We start from the raw sequence: 26,273 nt of genomic DNA, 5'->3' as shown, positions 1-26,273 counted from the left end.
TTAAATCAACCTATAAATAAAATTAAATTAATATTCATTTATATTCTATAAATCTGATTTATCTTTAATTCATGTATAATTTCTAACAAATAAATAAACTTTGGAATGTAAATATAACAAAAATAACAAAGTTGATAATAATCTCTATGAATTTTATAAAAAATATCTTACATAGTCTTTTTTTCAAAATTTTATATGAAATCGTAACTCATGTTTGATTTTACATGATCTTGCATGGCTCCAAATAGAAGTTGTGGTTGGGGATTAAGGAGGATGTGACAAGTTTTGGTCCATCGTCAATCAATCATAGTTCATTTTGGTGTTTTTATAATGTAAAAGTATTTAATCATCGATAAATTAATATGAATAAATATTTATTAGTTAAATGTATTAAATTATATGACGTCGAATTTAAATTCTCTGTTGAGATTTGTTGTGTTATTTTTTTTACTGTATCTTTATAATATATTGATTATTATTAATTTTGATGTTTTAAAATATATTAAATCTTTATTAGTTAAACATGATGTCTCATTAATCATAACTCTATTAACAATGACAAAGACATCAATCATACATGTTCATAAGATGGATGATTGGATGGACCCATGCATGCATGCCATCAACATCTTTTGAATTGATTATTGATTAATTTACATCTTCTACTACTTTCTCACATAAACATAGTGGTATCTTATTTTGGAAGCATTAAATTTTTCTCCCTAACTTTGTAGTGAGGGGGCTACACACTATGAGAAGTTAAAGTTGAAAAATTTAGCCATATATCAAAGGTCTTATAGCTAAGTTGAGATTGGTCATATCAACCCTATAAATGAGTTGAAGGTACTCATACACATTATAAACATTTTTCAAAACTTGATAAATATTTAGGCCTAAAATCTATAGAAAAAAAAATCAAATTATTATTTGATAATATTAGAGTAAAAAAATATTTTGAATAATTGTTTCACTTTTATTAGAGTGTGTAATTTATTTTATTTTTTTTCAAACTATTACACTTACCTTTGGGGTCACGTCACTCAACAAATCCATGATTTTTATGTGTGGACATGATTAGGTAAACTATCTTTTGAACTGATATGGATGAGACATAAAACTAAAGCCATTAAATATTTTGACTAGATATAATTTAGCACATTAAACATGATCATTTTTTCAGATGTTTCAGTTATAGGAAATGAAAGATATCATTTTTTTTCTACAATTTATTTCCAAAAGTCGGCAAATTTTCTTGTCATCATAGAAAGAGACTATTGTTTGAGTTAGGCTTAAATATATACCTTAATATTTTGCAACGTATACAGCTTTTTTTTAATCATTTGAATTTTATTTAATTACTATATATATATATATATATATATATATATATATATATATATTCATGATACCAGTTATTGTGGTTAGTTATGCATTATTTGCTACGTATGATGTATTATTTGTGGGATTAATTTGAGATGATTCGTAAGAATTGTGTGTATTTGATTTAGGCGATTTGCAGAAAAAAATTTTGAAAGAGGGGATAAAGTATTAGGTGAGGAGAAAGTTGTCGATTTATGAGTATTATTTGGTAGATTACTAATTTTGATTTTGTTAAAAAAAATTTCAACAAATAGATATCTAATATTTATTTATTATAATTTAATTTTATTGTAGTAAATTTCAAAAAATGAAATATTTATGTCTAAATTTGAATTATAATTAGTTTAATTTTTTTTATGTGTGATTTCATTTTAGAAGTGTATTATAATCTTTATAAAAAAAAGAGATTTCACTATAATTTAAAGAAAAAAAGTAAAAGATATTTGAAATATTTTTAAATTTAAATATTTTTTTTATTTTTTAAAAATATGTTTTAACTTTATCAACTTCATTTCATTAACATTTTCAAAATTAAGGAAGGTTTTAGTTATTATAGCTAGTGTTTGTAACTCTACTTTGTTTTTGAATATTCTCATGGTTGTATTATTCCCTCTTTATAAATTAAAAACATGATAATTATTGGATATGATGTGGATGAGATTATAGAGTTAAAATTATAGTTGGAAAAACAGTTGGAAATGAAGGATTTGGGCCTCTACATTATTTTCTAGGGATTGAAGTTGCTTATTCTCCTATAGGTATCTTCTTTCTCAATCTAAATATATTATCACTATTCTATCACAAACTCATTTTTTTTTATACTCACACATCTGAAAATCCTTATTAAAATCAATGTAAAATATACTCCTTTTGATAGGGTGCCTCTATCCGATCACATTATGTATTGTATGATTAATAGCAATCTAGTATATTTGATCATTACTTGTCTGGATAATACTTATGTTATGCATGTTAGCAGTCAATTTTTATTTTTCCTGCTACAATACATTGGACAATTATTGTCTACATTTTTTGATGTCTTCGTGGTACTCAATTTTAGAGTTTCTCTCATCATCTTCCTTGGAATTGCTTGCTTATTCTAATGTTGATTGGACTAGTGACCTTACTTATCGATCATAAATTTACTACAAGTTTTGGTATTTTTCAATGAGACTCTTTTATCTCTTGAAAGAGAAAAAAATTTTTTTTAGTTCATCTATTTAGAGATGGCAATGCGGGTCAGACCGGGTTAGTTGGCTCCACATTGCAAATGCAGGCTGAAGTCAATCCTTTCTCGTATAAGTTCTAGCCCATAGATCGGCCCGCTTATTTTCTTTTTTTATTTCTTATGATAAACCTTTTAATGTTCAACAAATTGAAAAATTTTAACAAGTTAACAAAATTAAGCAAAGACTTTGGGGAGTTGAATGATAAATTGATAATTCAACATTTTCATCATATTCATATTTGTACTTTTGACATGTACGATAAATTATTTAAATTTTAGCACATTTAAAAATACATAAAACTTGTCTTTTCCACTCATCCAAGAATTTGGAACATTCATGCATAAGTCCAAAAGAAAAGGAACCAATGTACACAAGTGTAGTTCTTTTTTATGCGGGTCGCAGGCCAACCCGTGCAGGTTTTGGGTTATGCAAGCTGGGCTTTTGCGGGTCAGCGGGCTTAATATCTCAATCCGCCTCGCGTTTTTTCGGTAGGTCTGCGGGCCAGCCCATATTGTCACCCATATGTCAGCTAAAGCTTAATATGAATCTAACCATTAGTTGTGTTGGTTCTTTTCTCACGTAGGTGTTTCTTTTTCTCGACTAACTTTTATGTATTGCGACAACAAAAGTGCTATTTGAAATTGTTCATAACCTAGTCTATCATCAGCGCACAAAGCATTTGAAATTGATTATCATTTCACTCTGATCATCTTCAACATAAATACATTATATTGTATTTCATCTTTCCAACTATACAAATAGTTGATTTATTTACAAAATCTCATTCTATTAAGATTTTTCATTTTTTTACTCACAAACTCTCATTGTTTCACACTAATACATCATGAGTTTGAAGGGATGTTAGATAATATTATATACCTATTATATATATATATAATATATATATATATATATATATATATAAGAGTAGGTAGTATATTTATTAGAACTGAAATATAAGTTAATTTTTAATAATTTATTAAATGACCAATTAGTAATATGTTATAGAAGGAATAAAAAAGTAAAATAAATGCTATACATATGTGACAACAAAAAATATAAATTAAAAAATAAAAAAATAAAATAAATGAAATAAATGAAAAAAAAGTAAAATAACTTCCATGTACATGTAGCAGTAAAATAAATATAAATAAAAAAGAAATTCAAATGCTAATGACAAAAAGTTATCTTTAAGTACACTTGTCAACAAAATAAAATGAATAATAAAACAAATTTCCTAACATATTGTATTCTTATATTATAAGAATAGATAATAAATGATAGATGATAGATAAGAGTAAAAAGTTATCTTTTAGAAAACTTGTCAACAAAATAAAATGGATAATAAAGTAAATTACATAGTATCTTTTTTCTTATATTACTAGCGTAAACACAGACACTATCGCGCTTATGTGTATGCATTTTTTAAATATATGTGATTATTATATTAGTAGGTAATAATATTGTAATGTTATTAAGTTAATATATAAACTAAAATTATATTTATTAAAAATAAAGTGAAATATATCAGAACAGATGAAAGAATAACCATTGATAAATAAAGAAGAGAAAAAGTAGAGATAGTCGATTTTATAAAAAAACTTATAAAAGTAACGGTCAATTTTTAAAAATTTAATAAATTATTATATTTAAAGGGTAAAATTGGTATTTTGAAATGTGGACACAAAAAGAAAAACCCCCTTTATATATTGTTATAGATATATATAAAAGAATATATATATATATATATATATATATATATATATATATATATATATATATATATATATATATATATATATATATATATATATATATATATATATATATATATATATATATATATATATATATATATATATATAAAAGAATATTTTAGTTAATGATACTTTAATCTTTGTTATTGCCATATTTATTTTTGTTGTATTTTGTATCTTTGAACTCCCTACCAAGATTACTATTAGAAATTTTATTCCTCTTTATATATGTTCATTTCTTTTGTTTCATTGTTATCTACTCTTTACATCGATTCAACTATTATAAAAAGAATTTAATATGTTTTTCATCTCTTAACTTTTAATGAAAATTGAAATTAATTCATTTTTGAAACTTTGGCCCAATTTAGTCATTCAACTTTAGAAATGTGTAAATTTATTCATTTTAATCAAACTTTGTTAGGTTTATTTGATGTTTTAAACGTGTTTCATGATAGCATTTGAGTTGGTTATACTGTTTGACACATTTTTTGTTTAGTGCTAGCTGAGAAACGCGGTTGAAACATCAAATAAACTTAATAAAATTAGGTTAAAAGGATTAAATTCACACATTTATAAAGTTAAGGACTAAATTGGGCCAAAGTTTCGAAGATGGATTATTTCCAAATTTCGCTAAAAGTTAAAGGACCAAAAACATATTTATTTCTTATAAAAAAATACATCTATTATTTACAAAATTGTTGTTGTTTTTTCTTGCATTAAAAGTTCAGTTTTGATTGTTCTGTCGATTTATTATAATAGCACAATAGGTTGTTGGCGCCTACCCAAGCTCTATTTCCTTCCCAAGAATGTTGATTATATGTTGTTTGAAGGCTCCTCAGATATATATTTTTGTGCCCAATGTCTATGAGAGCCTTAGCTTTTGTACATGAAAGTTTTATTGTTGTCTTTGACAGGTTTTGGAGATGCACTGCATCTTTTTTGTCATCTTTTTGAAAATCGGTTAGAACACTCCTCAAATACTATAATATTAATTTAAATTAATTCTTTTGATAAAAAAAATAAATCATAAAAATAAGGTTTCTAAAAAGCTATATAATAACTCATGGAGAAGAAGGAATTTAACTTCAACACATACTCACTCTTATAAACTATATTATACTATTTATTTTATTATTCCCTTATCCAATTACACATCAAAATTCCATTTGCAATTATCTTTTTCTCATACATCATCATCAGCATGTAACTCTTGCATCATTACACTATACAGTTCAAATTGTAGAACTTGAAATTCTACCTCATTAACTATTTGACTAAAGATATCGAAATGGTGATTCCTAAAGTTTACATTTGCATTGTAGTTAAGGAAATAAAAATAATAATAATAATAATAATCAATCAAAAACAAACTATTATTATCAAATTAAACTACATTACATTAAAAAAAAAATATTTTAAACAAATTAAACTTCTTTAGTTTAACTTTTAGAAACTAATTGATTTAAGTAGAACTTCGAATCAAACTATAACTTACAAATTTGAAAATGCATAATTTGGTTTTCATTTATAATAGTTAACAATTTATACATTAAAAAATTAACTAAAAATGATTTAATTCAATTCACAATCTTTATCCTTTGTAGTAGTGTTATTTTTTAATTCTCATTTTTTTTTCTCATCTTGTAATGTATCAAGTCCTAATTTCCCTCTTGATTTAATAAATTTTGTGGGTGGGCTTAGGCCCTTTCTCTTTATAGAAAAAAAAAACCCATAGTTTCTGTTGATTATTAATCCAACATATATAATATGATAAGACATTGCTTTGAACATTTTTTTTATGCCAAATAGCATGATGTGGGTTCTGATTATCGCAAGTCGAGCCTAATAGTTAACAAATTATAATACAACATATAGACTAATGCCAAAAGTTTGAATATTATAATGATTATTTTTAAAAATAATAAGTTTAAGAGGAATAATAAAATATATATTACAGAAATTGAAAACATACTTAATTTAGTTTGCTTTTATCATTACATAAACTTATTAAATTAATTTACTTTCATGTTCAAAGAGTTTTCTTGGTTTTTTTTCTCTTCACCTTATTGCCGTGTAGTATTTTCAAACTTTATTTATTTTGATTATTATTATTATTATAAAAATTAAAAAAAAAGTTTACAAAAATATGTTTATTCTTTTAATGCCATAAAAGTTTGAATTAAGGATTTCAAAATTTATAACCATAGTTCAACTTTTATTTGAAAAAAAAAAACTATATTGACAAAGCAAATGTAATACCTTTATTACTCAAACAATTGTTGGGTAAACAGATTGAGAAAATTAACACACCAATGAAGTATGACTTACGGGAAGAAGAGACTGAGTTAATTTTTATTTTTATTTAATCACTACAATAAAATATTTTATTAATAACAAATTTTAATAACCAAAAATAATAAGTATTATAATAACTAATTTAGATAATAATTTATAAATTAAAATTTATTAATAATTAAAATAGTTTCTAAATAAATCAGTAACATTAACTACTAAAGTTTTAACTGAAAAAAAAATTTCTCTAAATTTATATCTAAATTGGTTATTAATGAAACAAATTTAAAAATTAATTTTATTTATAACAAAAACTTTAACAAACTAAAATTTATTAATAATTAAAATAGTTTTTAAATAAATCAGTAACATTAACTATTAAAATTTTAACCGAAATTTTTTTTTTCTAAATTTATATCTAAATTGGTTATTAATGAAACAAATTTAAAAATTAATTTTTTTTAACAAAAAATTTAATAACTAATGTCAGTGATTAATTTAAAGATTAATTTTACTACAATAACTAATTTAAAAATTATTTTAATCATTAATAACTTTTAATTTATAAATTAATTACTATAATGAATACAAGACTTTTTTTTATATTTGATGTGAGATTTTAATTTAGACTCCCAACAATAACTTTAATAATTTAGACTCCCAACAGTAACTTTAATAATGTGTTGAGAACATGTTTAAGTAATATATATCCACCCATAAAATTCTACAAATTTAAATATTTAATTCAACTTTAACCTTAAACATGCATGTATTATGTATAGACATCAAAACATAGTTATGAAACAAAATTGTAGAACATCCCAAAGCATGAGGTGAGTTTGCACATGTAGTATATCATTGAACATTACATGCAGATTGATTACTGCATATTACTTCATATATCTGCTGCAAAATATTTGACAAATCACCATTGACAGTGTAACTGGGTAGTACTCTAGAATCCCACCATGGAGAAACAAGTTCTTATTTTTGGCAAACAAGGCGTCTCCATGCAGCACCAGCAATATCAGAACAGAACCATTATTGTTGTGTCTGAGAAAACATGTGTTGAGGAAAATAATTGGACTCAGGTTGTAGCATCTCCACAAACCCTTGTTCTTCTTCTTCATGGTGGGGCACAACATAAACATGTTGTTGTCTGGTGATTAGGGCAGCACGGTTTTCTGCTATGAGTTCACGCAGTGCTGCACTGCATCTTGTGGAGAGATCATCAGAATGATGATTAGAACACCAATCATCACTGCTCCCAAATGACACAAGAGAGAGACCACACCCTGCGTAACATCATTCACAACCCAACAACCAACGATCACCATGAGTTAGATACCATGTCAAATCAACAAAACCCAATTTTCATTTCTTGTTTTTACCTTGTCTACAACTTCTGGTAACAGAAAGGTGAGAGCTTTTTCTTCTTCTCTCGTTATGCCCCGCTAATCTTCTCCGGCAACTTCTCTTTGTCTCGTCAAACTCCGACACCACATGAAACCTACAACTTGTAAATCCACAATTACATGAAAATAATTAACCATTTTATTCTCTATAAATCAATTAACTGTTTAGTTTATATGTTACTCAGAAAGAAAGCAAAATTCTAATTTTTATTTAAAAAATTATACATAAATTTAGTCTGAAAATAAAAAATAAAAATAAAAAAAGGAAAAAGATGATGATAAAGTTACCTGCTACACTGCTGACAGAATCTCTGCTCCAAACCCAACACCACAACTTTGGGTGCCTTCGAATGCATATCACAAACTCTGTGCCTCCTGTGGTACTCTTTCGCGTTCACCAACGCCACGTGGCACCCCTCCACCTGACACCTCGGAACCACCGCAAACGCCGCCGTTTTCACGCTCCCGCCACCGCCAGCTCCTCCATGACCACCCCGCGCTCTCTTATCGTTACCCTCTGAAAAGTAACCGGAACCGCCATCGCCGCCGTACACGTGTCTGTTTCCAAGTGTAATAACACCATCATCACCACCCACGTGTCGGCTCCCCGAAATAACAACGCCATCGCCCACGCGGCACACGTGTGGCTTCCCCAGGGTGGCAACATTATTACCGTTATTACTATTATTATAAACATCGTCATCAGTAACATCCTCAAAGTAATGTCTCTTACCAAGATGCAAGCACGTGAGGTGAGGGTCCCAGTGCACGTGAGACCCTTCTCCGGCGGCGTAGGTGTCCGGCGGCGGCGTGGTGGTGTGGGTAGAATTAGGAGTAGGTTGTAGCCATGAGGAGTAGCAAAGAATGTTGTTAGTGGTTGTTTCCTCTTTGGTGGGGGTGGTGAGGGTGAAGGTGTTGGTGGTGTCTCCAAAGTCCATTTTTTTTTTGTTTGGGTGAAGAAAAAGATGAAAAGGTGGAGAGAAGGAAAAGAGGAATGTGTGATGTGAAAAAAGAGTGTGTTTGGTTGTTTGGGGCAAAAGAGGAAAGAAAGAGCAAGGTGATGGTGAGTAGGTTGCTTGATTTGTATGGTGAGTTATGCTCCAATGGGGTCAGGGTTAAGGCTGCAAAGCTATGAACTCACTCAGAAACACACACAGTACTCAATGAGAGAGAGAGAGAGAGAGAGATTATTAGTGTTTTGTTTGATGGGGTGAAACATGAATTCAAGGAATATCCATATTTTGAATTCGTAAAAGTCTTTTTCACTTTGTTTTCATTTTTTTAATATTTAAATATTTTAAGAAATAAATTTTTAGTTTAATTTCACTTTATAGTTTATAAGAATGACTTGTAAAGATGAAGTTTTCGATGATTTTAACATCGAAATGTGAGACTTAGACATTCGTAAATGATGTGATGGTGTCTAATAGTTGATGAATTTAATATTTAAAGAAAAAGAAAATTAAAATTCTAAACATCTAAGTCTTATGTTTTTATTTCGCTTATTTCAGATACCTACTTTAAAAAATTTAAAGTGATAGTTTAAAGGAAGTAAAATTAATTTTCTATTATACAATTACATTGTAAAATTTGAATTCGCATTTCTATAATATACTTAACTTTAAAAGTATTTTTTCATCATCAGATATTCTCGTGTAACATATGTTTATCATAATTGACAAATAACATAATTATACAATATGATAAGTTGGACTTTTAAAAACCTTCGTACATGTTTATAAATCAAATCATAATCACTTTATCTATTTATATCTCATTCATATACTCAAATGGATAAAATTTTAATTCATTTTCAATCAATATCATTTCGTAATCAAGTATTTCATTATCAGTCCACAGGGAACATCTCATGTTAGAATACTAATAATATTAATCGTCATAAATACTTTATTTCTAAAAGATATGTGTGTTAAACTACATTAAAACCTTTAATAAGTTGTCAACTTAAGAAAGCCACTTAATAGGAATATTTTTTCACTCCTATGACAGGGTAAATTCAATACATGTGTTATATAATCTCTATAAATAATTAGGCCTATAATTCATCATAAGATTACCAACTAAAAAAAAAAAAAGGTTATAAATCCAAACGCTAACAATATATTTCTAATTCTTAACTCTAGCTTTCATACCACTATGTAACAAATTCTAATGTCTTAGCGATAAGTCTAAACTTTAATAAGAACTCTAATGTTTTAGACCTTTCCTTATTAAAAATTTGCATTTAGTACTGAATTCGGATGTTAAGAATGACCAATGATGTACTTTATGTCTAGATGTACAATCTATTAGTTTATTCTATTTTAGGTTCTAATATCGAGTCCAATGATTATATACCTATAAATATGCAATCAATAATTATCATGCAATTAAGAACATAAGAGTATGGATAATAAATATATTGAATAGCGAAAATCACAAAGATTAAAGATACATTACGTCCAACCCGGTGAATAAGGGAGTTAGTTACTCCAACACATTTTGAACACTGAAAAAAAGATTAGCAATTAGTGATATATGCCTCCGGCTTCTAAAATGAGTCTCCACCAAAGAATTAAGTTCACTCTCTCACCCAAAAGGGAAGGTTTATTCCCGAAAAGGGGGTTATTTCTTTAACTATGTAAAGCCTTCTGTTTAAAGACTTTCAAAACTGGATTGGCCTGAAATTTTTACTTGAATTTGTAATTGAAGTAGCAAACTTTATTGATAATTGATTATGTTGATAACTTCTAAATCTCTAATATTTCTACTTATATGCAAAATAAATCAAATACTTATCTTTCCCAATTTATTAAATGAAATCTTAATTATCTAATAAAAGATAAAATGCTTCTCTTTTATAAAATTATTTAATAAATCTTTAATTATTTAAAAAGATAATAATAAAAATACCAATAAAAGATAAAAAAATAAACATAATAAAAATATGATAATGCCAATTATCATCATTCTTATTGGATTTAAGATGTTAAGATGTTAAGGTGTTCAATTCTTTCATTGTTAAGATGCAATTGGCTTTTCTACTTCAAACTAGAACAATCTCATACACTAATCTCACATGCAAGGTGGGTACTCTTCCAATCCTAGACACATTTATGGGCTTACTATCCCTAATATTAACTTCTAAGAACTCAAATCATGAGTTTTTAGCATGCAAGTAATTATCACGACATAAAGAAATGTAATTAAGACTTATCAATCTAAACCTAAACAACAAAAAACATGTTATTGGAGTTTTGCTAAGGATCAAACAGCAAAAGAAGAACTCGACACAAGAAGAAACACACGTGTGCAATTCAATTTGCATGTTTTTGACTTAGGAAAAGTTTTATGACTATTTCTACCAAAGAAAAGCATGCAAAGATCAACACAACACTAGTGCAAAATAGACATATTAGAACAGAATATTAAATCGGTTGAAAGGGAACCGATCTAAAACAAAACGCGGTGACAATTTTGTAAATAAAAGGAAGTATATTAGATCGGTTGTTTATTTAACCGATCTAATTAGATCGGTTGCAAGGAGAACCGATCTAATATGTAACTATTAGATCGGTTAAATAAACAACCGATTTAATATCATTACGCGAAAACCCTATTTTTTCGTGTTCTTCCTTTGTGCCTCCACTTCTCTTCTTCTCTTCCAGGAACTCTCATTTTCGCCACCATGGTTGTAGCTCATCATTAGGGTTTTGGATACGAAGCTTTCCATTGCCATCATCGCGTCCAACTGCCGTTTTCATCTCTTCTTCTTCCATTGTTGAAGCTCCACTTGACCTCCTTCGTTGGTATGCCGTTGCGCCATGTGTTGAAGCACCACTCCATCTCGCGCTGCACACTGTCAGCCCAAGTATTAGATCTAACTTCACTCCTTCCGTAGAACCACACCCAAAAATCGTTCTATCTCTTTTGTTCTTGATTTGAGTTTTTTTGTTTTTTGTTTTTTGTTTCTTTCTTGTCAGATCTGCAGAGTCTTCTTCCCAACGATGTCACTATTATTCTTTGCACATATTTTCTTGATGAATCTGAAGTGTATTTGGGATCCAAGATCAAAGGCAAAGATGATGACAATTTGGAAACGGACATTGATGAACACCGCTGATGTTTCAAAAATGTTTTTTTTTATATTAGATCAGTTGTTGCAGAACCGATCTAATATGTCTTCGACATATTACATCGGTGTATATTAGATCGGTTGTAGAACCGATTTAACATGTGCTTCAGAACCGATCTAATATACATATTTTGTACTAGTGCAAGAAAAGAAAGGAGAAACTTATCTTTTGAAGACCTTCCAAACAAGCTCCCAAAAAGCTCCTCAACCAATATGCAAGGTCAAAATCTAGTAACATATCGATCAGTAGTTGATTAGTGGCAATAACTTGAGACAGAAAAGATACACTCTGTAATATAAAATCCTTAATTATAAAGTGTTCAATAAACGAATGCAAATTTTAGGAATTTAAGTTTAATTGTTTAGCTTACATAATTACATTTTAATAGAAAAAAAAACTATCAAAAAGTTAACACTAAAGTAGTCTTTGTTTGCATTCACTTAGCATGCATGTGTATTTGAATAGAGTGATTTGAAAAGAAATGTTGGGGAAAATGTGTGGTTTACTACCATTTACTTTATTGGCAAATGCCACTCTTAAAATCAATGATGAGTGGTGCAACTAGTGAATTTGAGCAAAGATTCTTTGAGTTTGGTTTTCTTTTATAATAATCACACTACTTAACAGATATTATTTTTTGTTTTCTTTCCCCTTCTTACTCATTACGTAGTTTAATCACTACTCATTGAAATTAGTTTTTTTCTTCTTCTTCTGTTTGAAGTTCTACTTAAATATTGAGCGAATATATTATTATTTTCAAAATATATTTGGTCTGAAAACTTGAGAGGAGTTGGCCCATCCTTTCTCCATTAAATTCACAGCCTGTAAGGGTTTTTAGTTTTTTAGTTTTTTAATTTTTTAATTTTGTTATCATCACATGTTGTGAGGTTAATGCAGTCTTAAATTAGAAGAAAATATAAGCCACAGAAGTGTTGTAAATGGGGTCTACCTGAAGAAAACTGGAGCCAAGAATTGATGACTGTGACCATTCCTTCATATTACTGTGCAGAAATTATGTGTTGTGCAGTAGAAAACATGTTATATAACATGTTATAGTTATATATTATTGCATCCCTATTTTTATTTACATTTCAGGAAATATTTATCTTAGTAATATGTATCTACATGATGGTAAATGAGTTTAGATATCGTTTTAAGTAATAATATACGAGTTCTTTTATATATAATTTTTCTGTCTTGCTTCATAATATTTTTCTGTCTTAATAAATTATTAAGTAGTCATTTGAACAATGTATCTCTTATGATTTATGGTCTCATGATCCTTTTATTTGCAACTTTAATGTTAACTATTTTATTGAGTTGAAAAAAGAAAAATTGATGAGTAATCTTTAGACACCAAACATCATATTAATATTAATTATTTCTTTTGTACATAAAATTCTCCGAATATATGTGTGAATGCAATATTAATTCTTCATTGAATTATTTTTGTTCGGAAATTTGAGTGTGGGACATGATGACAATAATGCAAAGTGTAGGTATGCAGCTAGCTATAAACTATGGATGCCTTATTATATTAACTATACCTTTTTACTTTATCAGAAATATCACACTTCTTTTTACCTTTGGATTCTTTGTTCTGCCTGTAACTCACCATAAACCAACCACTTCCTTCCCCTCAATAAAATTCGATTTTTTTTATAATTTTATGGTAAAATATGTTTTTCTCCTTAATCTTTAGTAAATTTTAAAATTAGTTCATTTTGAAATTTTGAACTGATTTAGTTTCTCATTTTTTGAAATATATAGATTTAGTTTTTTTAATCAAATTTTGTTAAATTTATTTGACATTTCAAGTACGTTTCATAATAATAGTTGACTTAACATTAAAGAAAAAATATGTTAAAAGTATAAACAACTCAAATATAATCTTGAAATACGTACGAAACATCAAATAAACCTAACAAAATTTGATTAAAAGGACTAAATCTACATATTTCGAAAGATGAAGGACTAAATTGATCCTAAATTTTAAAATCTAGTCTCTTACATAAAATAATAGTTTTTATTAAAAATAATTAACAATTTTTTTCAAAACATTTATACATATTTCATATTAATTACATAAATATAAAGATCCCAACAAAATTAATATTTAATATAATTATTGTAACATCTTATTTTACTATTATGCATATAACACTATGTCAACCATGCATATATTGTCTTTAAAAAAAACCTTTTTCAAACATGCTTATTAGATTAAATTTTCAAAAGAAAATGAGTACTATTGTGGGGAAGTTGATGTGTTTTGTTCTTTTTGGCAAGTGCTTGGTACTATTCATGACGCCTTTATATAATACTGTTTTTTTTTTATGAGTAATTTTATTCTGGAACCTTTTACAATTGAATATTTTGAAAAATAAAAAATTCAAAATAATCCCGAAATTAGTCTTGAGGAATAACTTTAAGTCTAAGTATAATTTAGAAAAAAAATACTAATCTTTAAATATGAAAATGTCAAACTTTCAAACACTGGAATATTTAACAGTAACATTTTTACATGGAAAAAAAAGAGTAAAGTAGTGGATAAGGTTACTACAAGTAGTGGTAGTGTTTACTTGGGTGGGTTTCTGACACGTGTACTGGAGTCCACAGGGGGGTTTAAATTGGTACTTCCCGTACTGGAACAAGTCGGAAATTTTAGAGACAAGGGTGGTTTTGGTTTCTTTTAATGAGACACACAGATTTCAAGAAAATAATTTTTTATTTTTATATTAATATTTAATATTTGTAATAATGGGGACGATTCTCTGTCTCACAGTTCTGTCAGCTGCACCTTAATGACTGTTGAAAAGAGGGACCATTTTTTTTTTCATTTCAAAAAATTTTGAACCCACACCAGCTTTATCAGTTAATAAAAAACTACATTGAAATCAGTTAATTAACTTGGTAATGTTGAAATTAAAACCTTAATTATATCTTTAACTATGGCGAATAATTCAAGGTTTGTAAAATGAGTACTTTTTTAACCATTTTGACATGTTGTGGACTTGTTTTGGTAAATTTAATTTTTAATTTATATTTTTCTTGTATTCTTGAAGTAGGTTAAACAAAATCATCTGAACATATATTTGATGAAAAAGATAGTATTATTCGCTTTTTATGAAAGATTTACTTCAGAAAAAAATAAAAGTAAAACCAAACCTAAATGTATATAGTTATTCAGATATCCATCAATGATCTTAGGCACTACATGTTCACTATTGTTGTTAGTCACATGTTGTGACTCCTATGTTTGACATGTAGAGGAACAGCATGTACTTTGATCAATAATGCAGAGAAATGATAAGCCATGCAACATAGGTTGAGGAGAATAGTTTATAGCATAGCTCATGTGGCTAGTGCCACTTATGGCCTCACATGGGACCTTGTGTATTCAAAACTAAATATGTTTACTTCATAAAGGTATTATTATTCAATAAATAAATTTATAATACATAAATAGATGTAAATTTTATCTAATAAATCAGTTTTATAAAATTAAGTTAAGTTTAAAATTTGTTTTTTTAATATGATATTAACGTTATTATTTTAGCGAAATTTGTTAATTGTTGAGTCTATTTTATGTTATTATATTATCAAACTACTCATTAATATTTAGTCTCATATTTTATATGTATATATCTCAGTATGAGTAAGGTGTGTTTGAAATCTCACAACACCTAAAAATAATAAAAATAAACATTGACTAACTTTGTAGAATTGAGATAGACCTCGAATTACACAAAATTTTACCTCGATATAAAAGAAAAAGAAAAAAAAATTATTCCCTAAATGCATTTGTCTAGTCCCATTTAGGCCCAAGCAAAAACGTCCAACCTGTTCGAAACCACTTTACCAAAAAAAAAAAAGATTGGCGGGTTGGTTTGCACATGGTCAAGTTAGACTAATTAAATAAAAATTTTCGAGTCAATATGGGTTTAAACGGTCGAGTACAAAGTTTAAATTCAAAATCCGTGGATACCCAATTTGACATGTATATTTAATTATAAATCCAAAGTTTCATCTGAAATCCTAATTCTCTAGCACTAGACTTCCCTCCCTCGGCAACCCTAACTTTCATTCTCCCTCCCTCAGAAAAAAAAAAGAACCCTAATTCTTTGTCGCCATACTTTCATTTCCAGAACATTTCCATGTCAAGCGTTTCCATCTCTAACAACAACCCTAACTTTCATTCACACAAAGGATAAGAGGTTGTGTGTGGGAACTGATTTGCACGATGCAGTGGGGCGAACACTGGATGCAAGCAACAACTACGACCAATGGCCCTTGCCTTCATTAGCTTTTGTCACCTGCACAAAATTTATCTTTTGCCCTCTCTCTAAGCCTCAGACATCTTCTTCATCCTCATCAACCTAGAGCTGTCAAAACGGGTAACTTGGTCCGACCCGGCTCGACCCACCACGAATTGATGATTTAGTGAGTCAACCCAACCCGGCTCACTTTTTAGCGAGCCAAAATAATTCAAACCCGGCCCGGCCCATCACGGGTTGGCGGGTTAAACGAGTTGGCTCACGGGTTCACTTAATTAAAAAAAAATTATTTTTTTATTTTTTTTTTCAGTCAAAACTAAATTGTAATTCTAATTAAAATCTAAATAAACTTTAATATAATCCAAATACAAACCAAAATAAATAAAAAATACAAATTCTTTATGTGTTGGATAAAAACAAAAAAACTTAACATGATCCAAATGTAAAGCCCAACTTAATAGAAAAATAAAAACACTTGTGTGACCCTTTTATTTACGGGTTGGTGAGTTAACCCGGCTCACCACGGGTTCAACCCGGATGAGCCGGATTCTAAATGACAGCTCTACATCAACCATTCAATCGAAACCCTTACGTTTGGAAAAGAACGAGGTTCAACTCTCTTTTGTTCAGATCTTTGGAGATTTTTTTGTGTATGTTCACATCTATGTTTTGGAGATTTTTTTTTTCATGTTCAGTTATCTATTTTGGAGATCTTTTTTTTTGTATATTCAGAGCTACATTTTGAAGATTTCTGTTTAATTTTGATGTTGATGCAAATATAATATTATCATATCTATGAAAATTCTAGCAAAATTGTTTTTCTTATACCTTTGCTTAATTCGACCCATGTAATTGTATCCAAATTTATCTGTAACTACTTAATAAAAAAATAAAATGTTCAGATTGAATATAAATATTATCGGATTTATATTTAAGGGATGTCAAAAATATTTGTACCCGCGGGTATTCACGGATAAAACTCGCAATGGATAGAAAACGGATATTAAAAATGGATACCCGCTACCCATAGGTACGAGTATTTTTGATACCCGCATGTTAATGGGGCGGGTACGGATATCATACCCGTACCCGCTAAACTTTAATTCACAAAAACTTTACTAATATATATATATATATATATATATATATATATATATATATATATTAGTAATAAACATTTTGATCTAATATTTTTTAAGCTGCACATCTTATCTTCTTTTGTCTTCATTCTTCCAGCTTCAAGTATTGGTATCTTCCAAGTATATCTCTTGACATTCTTCTCTTTCCCTTCTTTGAAATTGGGCATATACATCAAAGATAATGACGTTTATGGTATGCTTGCTGTCAAATGATGGAATCAAAATAAGAATACTTGACACGTGACAGTTGGGGTTTATTATTTGATTTTTTTTTCAGGAATCAATCGGAGAAAGTGTACTTGTTGATCAAAAACTAGTTAAAGAATTTTCATTGTGTTGAACGTCATTTTATATTATTTTTATAATTATTTGGATTTGTATGGACTTGTGAGTTTGTTTGAATTTTATTTAAAATTTATGATAGTGATGTATTTTATTTAAATTTATTATTAAATATTTATTTTTTAAATAATTTTGTAAATACCTGCGGGTACTTGCGGATATGAAAAAAAATAGACAAATATCCACATAACGGATACCCAACATATATGAATACAGATAGAGGGCAAATATTCATCTAACGAGTAGGGTACGGGAGAGCTACTACTCGTACCCTACCCGCTTAAATGTGACCATTACTGAGCCCTAGTCCCATTAACTAAGGATGTTATGACATGAAGCATGGTTTCTTGAAACTTGATTGTGCATGAAGCAGAAAGCTACTGTGAGTATAGTTGTTGTTCTTATTTTGACCTGGTTTATGTTACAGGTGCATTTAACCATGTTTCCTGGAATAGCAATGTCTTTTTACTGCGAGATCAAGGAGTTACCTTTTTCAAAACGAAGAAAAAACACCGTAAAATTGTGCTTTTAAAGTAAAGAAATGAGAGAAGAAAAAGCAAAGGTGATGAAATGAAAAAAGAAGCAGATAATGCAGAAGAGAGAGAAAGAGACTTCTCCTTGTCTACCCAAATTTATGAAGGAATTCAGGCTCTGAAGAAATTGGTCCTCTTCTTCTGACACTTTTACACATCAATTTTCTCTCTAACTTCTCCCTTCAATTATATTTTTCAACATCTACTTCATTCATGTCCATCTTCAACCATCAATGTCACTTTTTCTTTCATCGATACTCCAAAATTTCACACCTCTACCACCCACGAATTAACTGGATCTTATATTTAACCTAGCATGGATTCACAATTTTGAGTTTTTTTTCTATGTGGTGTATTTTCTAATTTATAAAAATCAACCACGATCTAAAAGATTGGTTGGAGTCGTAGATTTAGGTTTAATTACTCGGATGATACCCACTCTTATTTAGATGTATCAGTTTTTACAAATGTGTCAATCTAGTTATAACTTTTGAAAAAGTGTTTTAATCAGATTCTTTTTAGACAAAAAATACTAAAGCCATTAACTTAATTCATGACTTTTATTACTAAATTTTGATATAAATATCAATACTTAATTTTGTAAGTCATTTTAAATATCAATACTGCTAATGGTGTTAATAATTTTTTGCTGAAAAAGACCTAGTTGAAACATCTTTTCAAAAGTTGAGACTCAATTGACACATTTTTAAAAGCAGGTACCAAATTGACATATCTAAATGAAAGTGAGTATCATCCAGCTAATTAAACCTAAGATTTAATTATGTTTTTTAGATTCTAAAATTTTTGGGATAACTATGGTTTTCTTTTCCACGGATAAAAATACCTAAACATCTCAAATTAGGAGGAGAAGGGTTGGAATATTTGGTTCCCACTTCCTAGGTTGTAGGGTATGACCTCAAACCATGTCTTTATTTTCGTCCTCAGATTAGGTTGTACTGAATTTTTATTTCATGTACAAGATCACTCTCTATTGTGTAGGACACCAATTATGAATCCAACCATATTTTTCCTATGTAGATGAGTCCTTTCGTATATGTTCATGAAAAAAAAAAGTTATAATGAAGAATAGAAATATTTTTATCTTCGAAAGTTATCTTATTAATAAAAAAATAAGATAAAAATAATTAACACAAAAATATAATATATGAAAAAAAATCAGGACTGTTGTCTAGTGATAGGTAAAGAATAACATTATGTAAATATTTTTACAACACAAAAACCATATTTCCATATTTTTTTCGACCTCAAATACACTCAAACATTTCAAATCAAAAACTTAAATCAATGTAATATGAGAGTATAAGAAAAATGAAATACAAATTTAAAGTATTTTTGACTTAAAGTCTATCATAAACTTTAAATCTATTATATATTAGTACTCACTTTATTATTTATCTTAAATGATATTAAATAGTCACCCATTTAATTCATTTGAATTATGCTTATTTGAAAAATATTACACACATTGGTTTATTCTTCTTTTGTCACCTCTATTGATCATTGTGTCTTGTCTTTTAGATAAAGTTCATGTGCCACAAACATCTCTGTTCACATTTATCTTTAGCAAAAGTTGATTGTCTCTTAAAATCACATTCTAGTAAATTTAGGCAAACAAAAAGATTTTAATTATAGTAAATAATAATAATAATTATTATTATTACTATTATTTATATTTATAGTCACATATTACAAAAATTTACTTCTACTGTTATGTCAAACATATTCTGAACTTTTAAGTGCTAGTTTCTGGTAATAAAATTTTGGTTTAGATAATAGATATTAAAAATTTGGTTTTAACACCATTGTTTGAACAAACAAACACTTCTGGCTGAAATTTGGCGACTTGACAATTTTGAATTTGTTAAGATGGGCTTTTACATTAGATAAACCAAAGCCTGTTTACTAAGTATAAAAGAGGCCCAGCCAAGAACCGACAAATGAATGGGCCATCACCAAAATATCTTACTAAAAACAAAAGCCTTGAAACTAATGTGCATTTGCAATGCTTTTTTTACGACTTGTTTAATTTACACGATATTTTATTTTATTTTTTACCAAAAGAATTTTTCTTATTAATTTGTTTTTTCACTATATACTTGCCTGAATTGTGCATTATATATATATATATATATATATATATATATATATATATATATATATATATATATTATATGTGGATAGATTACACAATACTATGTTTCTTAATATTTATTACTCAATAAATAAATATGTTTATTAATTTTATGATACAAATAATAATGGAAAAGTAGGTCTTAAAACTATCTATTATCTATTATAATATAAGAAAATAAAATATTAGAAAATTTATTCTATTATCCATTTCGTTGACAAGTATATCAACGTAATTTTTGTAGTCATTTTAAATTTTAATTTTTTTATTTATATTTATTTTGTTGTCACATATACATGGACTTTATTTTACATTTTTATTCATTTTTTTAATCTTTTAATTTTTATTTATTTTGTTGTCACATGTGATAGAATTTATATTTGTTGTCTCAATTTGACTATTATTTTAGAAAATTTGATACAATCATGTTATTTATATAGTGTTGTACTAACAACGTTAAAGATGGGTCACATGTCAGTTTGTAGTTTTAATTTTTTTTATTTATTATTTATTTTTTCAAAGTTTTTTAAAAAATATAATATTTGTCATGTGTCAAATTAATGTCATGTGACATGATAATGATAGTGAAATTTTACAGTGACGATGTCACATGTCAATGTCAATGTCACGTTATGTGTCATTGGTTTAGTCTAAATTTAATCCCTGTATTTTTGTTTTATCTTAATTTTGTTCCTTTTTTTTAAATAAGAAATTTGTTCTTTATCTAAATTGAAATCAAATTTAATTTCTGTATAAATGTTATACAAATATTTTTATTAAAATTAATATTTTTATTAAATATTTTTAACAAGATTAATTTCATTTATATTTATATTTGAAGTTGAACTTTAATTAAAATTGTTTTCAAATATTAAATTTATTTGTTCTAAATAGTTATAAAATTATTTTAAAATTTTACATTTATAAAATTGTTATTTTTAAACCAACTCTTGTGTAAAAATCAATGATTTTTACACATTTTAAAAATATACAATTATTTAAAAGAATTGAGAAATTTTAAAAATTTATTTTATTTTATGAAATTCAGGTAAACAAGTTTATCATATTTTTTAGTTGAAATTAATTTTGATTTTTTTTATTAACATTACATTCTATTAACGCATAATTGATTGTATGCTATTATTTGTGAGAACCCCATTATCCCTTCCTCTATACTCTCTTTCTCTTTGCCACCAGTGTCACAGAACAACACACTCCACCCTCACTCTACAATTTTCCCTCTTTGTTTTCACTGCCTTCTCCCTAAAATAGAAAGCTTGAACTTCCATTCTGACCCATCCTCCATTTCTGTTATAGCAATTGAACTTGGAACCAGAACATAAATCCCTCCCCCAACTGAGTCTTCTTCTCCTCCAAGTAAGTCAATTCGGTTTCCTCTATTTTCTTCAAATTTTGGAATTTCTGGAGCTCCATTCTTACCAAATCGAATTAGAGTCCTATCCTCACTCTGAGTTTATGCATTTCAGTTCCTTAGGTTGTGAAATTGAGGTGTCCCCTTGTTGAAAGAGTCCTTGCTAGTGGTAATTGCAAAGGTAAGGGAAGCTAACTGTCTTTCTTCTAATTTAAGTTTGTGAACCATGTTTGATGAGTTTGATAAAAGCATTGTGTGCTAAATTGATGTTTGAAATACATGTTTGATTGCTTGATTGATTTTGCCATGGATTCTGGGTAAATGCATGCGAGAACAGATTGGGAATCTGGTATTTTCGCTCAAGCGAGTGGCTCTCGCCTGAGTGAAAACACCAGAAAATCCACCCCTGTTCCTGCGCGAAGCCTCGCCTAGGCGAGCTGAGGTCGCTTGAGCGAGAGACACTCTCGTCTAAGCGAACTAGCTTAGCTAGAGCGAGAGTTCGCCTAGATTTTTATTTTTGCCATTGTTAGAGCCTCGCTCATGCGAGACTGACTCGCCTAAGCGAGATGGCCTCTCGCTTGGGCTAGATCGTCTAGCTTGAGCGAGAACCACTGCAGTGGGGTGTTTGATGTTCTGATTTAAGGGATGAAGTTATATGTTTAAATGTGATTTTGTGCAATTAGTCTCTTATATGCTTGGAATGTTGTGTTAATATTCTGTGTGGTGAAATTGGAGGAATATGAATTAAGAGAAGTTGTGGTTGAAACTGAATTCAGATGAGTTTGTTAGTGTGTGTAAGGCCGTGAGGAATCCTTATTGATTGGTATCCTGAAACTTCAATAATCATTCACACTCAGATAGAGCAGAATGGATTATGTCATGAGTAGTAGCAGGAGGTCCTAGTCTTTGGACGTGATCAAGTCTTAGACGCGAAGGGGACTTACATTGGGAGTGGTCGGGTGATAACCCCTTGCGCCCAAACTCTGTAGAGTTTGGGGACCGTCACAGGTGCACGCCGCCAAGAGATCCAACGTCGCTTACACAATCCGGATATCGAGTCTAGAGCTATATAATTGAGCTATGTTTGTGATAATATCTCTAATGTGAACTGCATGATTTCTCTTATTTCAGTTAGCTTACCCTTTCTTGTTTAGGTTGTTTCCCTTGTGTGTCTTTCTTTTGCAATGATCACCTCCTTTTGGTGTGAGCAGAGAAGAATCTAGATGATGACATCCCTCTCCTGGACAGGAGTTGATCCTTTGCTTGGATGTTTAGTGGTAGTTTTTGGATTAGGCACTATGGAGTTTTGAGATGTATAAATTAGCCTTTTCTTGTATAACTATACTTGCCATCAGGGATTTATATGGTTATTTTGGATGACTATATCAACACTCTATAATAGTTTATTCATACTATCTGTTTTGTTTGATCATGATGTAATATTTTATCTAATAGCGTGAAAACTATTAAATGAGATGTTACATTATTTTTTCAAATCTCTCATATAAAATTTACTTTTATTTTGTTTTTGTGTTTTGAGAGCACATCTGAATAGCAATTCTATAGAAAAAGAAAAATGTATATGCGTGGTAGTGATAATGATACTTAAAAAATGGTGCGAAAAATGGAACATTAATTTCTAGTAATTTGAAGAGAAAATAAATAAAATATTAGATAATTTGATTCAATGAAAGGAAATGTTGGTGAATTATTTTTAATTGAATTAGGAAATGTTGGTGAATTAGTTTTAATTTGATGTTAAAAGTACCTTTTGATATTTTTTTAACATATAAATTTTGTTGATTACAAAAAAGTTATTGAAATATGAAATTCAATTATATTTTAAAAATAATTTTATTAATTTCTAATAATATTTATAAAAAATAAAACAGAGTTAATAAATATAATTATTTTTAAAGACTAAATATTAAATATTAAGTACAAAAATGAATTAATTTTTATTAATAATATATATAAATATGTCCCTTTCCTTATCCCATGTTAAAGTGAGTGAGTAAATTATAAATGCACTAGTTATAAGATGAAAAAAAGAAATTACATAATCTTATGAAATAAAAAGATTAAAAAGTTAGATTTAATATATTTTATACATAAATCAAATAAATAAACTACCGACTATAATAAAAAGATATAGGAGATTAATTTAAAAGAAAAGATATACAAAATAAAAATATTATCTCAGTTTTGAATTATTTGATAATCTTATCATATATTTTGTTTAATAGATGATATTTTATCATTATCTAAAGAAATACAATTCTAATCTATAAAAATAAGATAATATTTGTTTTTACATTTCAAATACCAAATATAATAATACATTTTAAATCCTAATACGTTGAAGACTCGTCTAATTTAATTAATTATATTCAAATAAATCTATATTTTGTTTATCATGTGTCATTTTTTATTGTTTTATCTTTAATATGTTTAAGAATAATAATTAATCTTTAGTAAACATATCTTTAGCTATCTTTTTCATTAAATTATTTCAAAGTTACTCTGTCTATATATATATATATAGAAGAACTCTTTGATTTCAATACATCTTTGCAAGTGTAGTAAAATCTGAAAATATGGCCGAGTGGGAGAAGTTGAGAGTTTTAGGAGAAGGTTCATATGGCACTGTGTATCTTGTCATTATGCGTCTTCTAGAAGAACACAATTCAAAGTTCTTAGTTTTAGCTTTGAAGACAAGTTCTTCTTATACAATGCTAAGGGAGAAAAAGGTTTTGGAGTTATTATTGGGTTGTGAAGGAATTGTTCAATGTTATTTTTACAAATACATTGTTGAGAGAGGTTGTTTAACTTACAACCTTTTCATGGAGTACGCCCCTCATGGTTCTCTAGGTGATTTAATAAAGACAGAGTTATTATCCGAGAAGGAAGTGATACTCTACACTCACATGATTCTCAAGGGACTTTCTTGCATGCACGAAAAGGGAATTGTTCATTGTGATCTTAAACCAGATAACATTCTCCTCTTTCCTTCATTAGATGGTTGTGCAAAATATAAACTAAAGATTGCTGATTTTGGATTGTCCAAGACTAAAGAAGATGAAAATACTGATTTAGGAGAGATCAAGTTCAGAGGGACACCCTACTATATGTCGCCAGAATCAGTTAGAGGTTTTAAGGAAACATCTTTAGATATATGGTCTCTCGGATGCATTGTTATTGAGATGAGCACTGGACTTAGAGAATGGTGGAACTTCCAAACCACAAACCAATTATTGTTGAAGCTTGCACTTTTAAAAGAAGCACCGAAGATACCAGATCAACTTAGTTGCAACTGCAAAGATTTTTTGGAGAAGTGTTTGAGGAAAAATCCTGAACAAAGATGGACGGCTAAAATGCTTCTAGATCATCCTTTTATTCAAAAGGAATATCAAATGTCATCACCTACATGTAATACTTAAGATTAGATATAACCATTTAGTTGAATACTTCGATGATTCTATTAGTGTTGAAAAGTTTGAGTTCGTCGGGATTCTTATATAGTACATCTTTTTATATAAACTCACTAAGTAATGATTGTTTGATAGTTTGGTTTATTAGTTTAAGAAAATTAGTAAATAACGGTTCTACAATTTTGTAACATTAATAATTCATTGTTTGCATTCAAATTATTCTTCTCTTCATGCATATACCCAAATATACCCAAATGTTATTTATTTACTATGTAAAATTTAGAATTCGAGTTTTAAATACTAGAAAAAATGAAATGTGTTACTGAATTGTAATTGATAAGACTATGAAAAAGTTAGTAATTATAGTTCACACAATATTATGAATAATATGTTTTCAAACAAGTAAACAAGAACATGAATTAGGACTATACTCATTTTTTTTGTCAAAGGTAGTAAGATTTAAAAAAAAAATTATCATTTTTTTATAGCAATTTTCACTTAGCACTTATCTCGTTTCGAATAAAGACAAACAATTGAAGAAACTAATTGTTTTCAACATTATGTGGATTGATAAATAAAAGAACACATAAATGATAAAAATCTAGACATCATTAGGTATGGAGTGGGTCTTAGATTTTAATTTATTTCTAAAATGATTGTGCTAAATGTAGATTAATAAAATATTAACTTTTTTTTAAAGTTTGTTAATTTAATTATTTTATATAATATAATATAGAAAACATATATTTTCTAAATATCAATTTATTTAATTCATTATTTTTACTATTTGTTTTATTATAATGAATATATATAGATAT

The 26,273-nt window shown here is 28.1% G+C and overlaps 2 protein-coding genes across 3 annotated transcripts; one reads left to right on the top strand and one right to left on the bottom strand.

Annotated features, from left to right (window-relative positions):
- Positions 1-7,339: 7,339 nt before the first annotated feature.
- On the bottom strand, positions 7,340-9,268 carry LOC114165781 (uncharacterized). Of its 2 annotated transcripts, none has more exons than XM_085668373.1 (3): positions 8,362-9,268; positions 8,050-8,174; positions 7,340-7,953 (listed from the first exon to the last, which is right to left on the bottom strand). In XM_085668373.1, exons 1-3 carry the CDS (start codon positions 9,009-9,011, stop codon positions 7,700-7,702), a joined length of 1,029 nt encoding a protein of 342 aa, XP_085524499.1. In that variant the 5' UTR covers positions 9,012-9,268; the 3' UTR covers positions 7,340-7,699. The 2 variants fall into 2 exon arrangements, with proteins under 2 accessions (XP_085524499.1, XP_085524500.1); XM_085668374.1 differs by having other exon boundaries at positions 8,050-8,168.
- Positions 9,269-24,621: 15,353 nt separating this feature from the next.
- Positions 24,622-25,464, top strand: LOC114166897 (mitogen-activated protein kinase kinase kinase 20-like). The gene has a single exon (XM_028051772.1). It carries the CDS (start codon positions 24,622-24,624, stop codon positions 25,462-25,464), a length of 843 nt encoding a protein of 280 aa, XP_027907573.1.
- The last annotated feature ends 809 nt before the right edge of the window (positions 25,465-26,273 follow it).

Source organism: Vigna unguiculata, chromosome 10 (assembly GCF_037176805.1).
Source record: "Vigna unguiculata cultivar grain cowpea cultivar isolate G323 ecotype 2 chromosome 10, ASM3717680v1, whole genome shotgun sequence".
Taxonomy (NCBI): Eukaryota; Viridiplantae; Streptophyta; class Magnoliopsida; order Fabales; family Fabaceae; genus Vigna; species Vigna unguiculata.
Note: the sequence above shows the minus strand (reverse complement) of the source record. Positions and strands in the feature narration are given on the sequence as shown.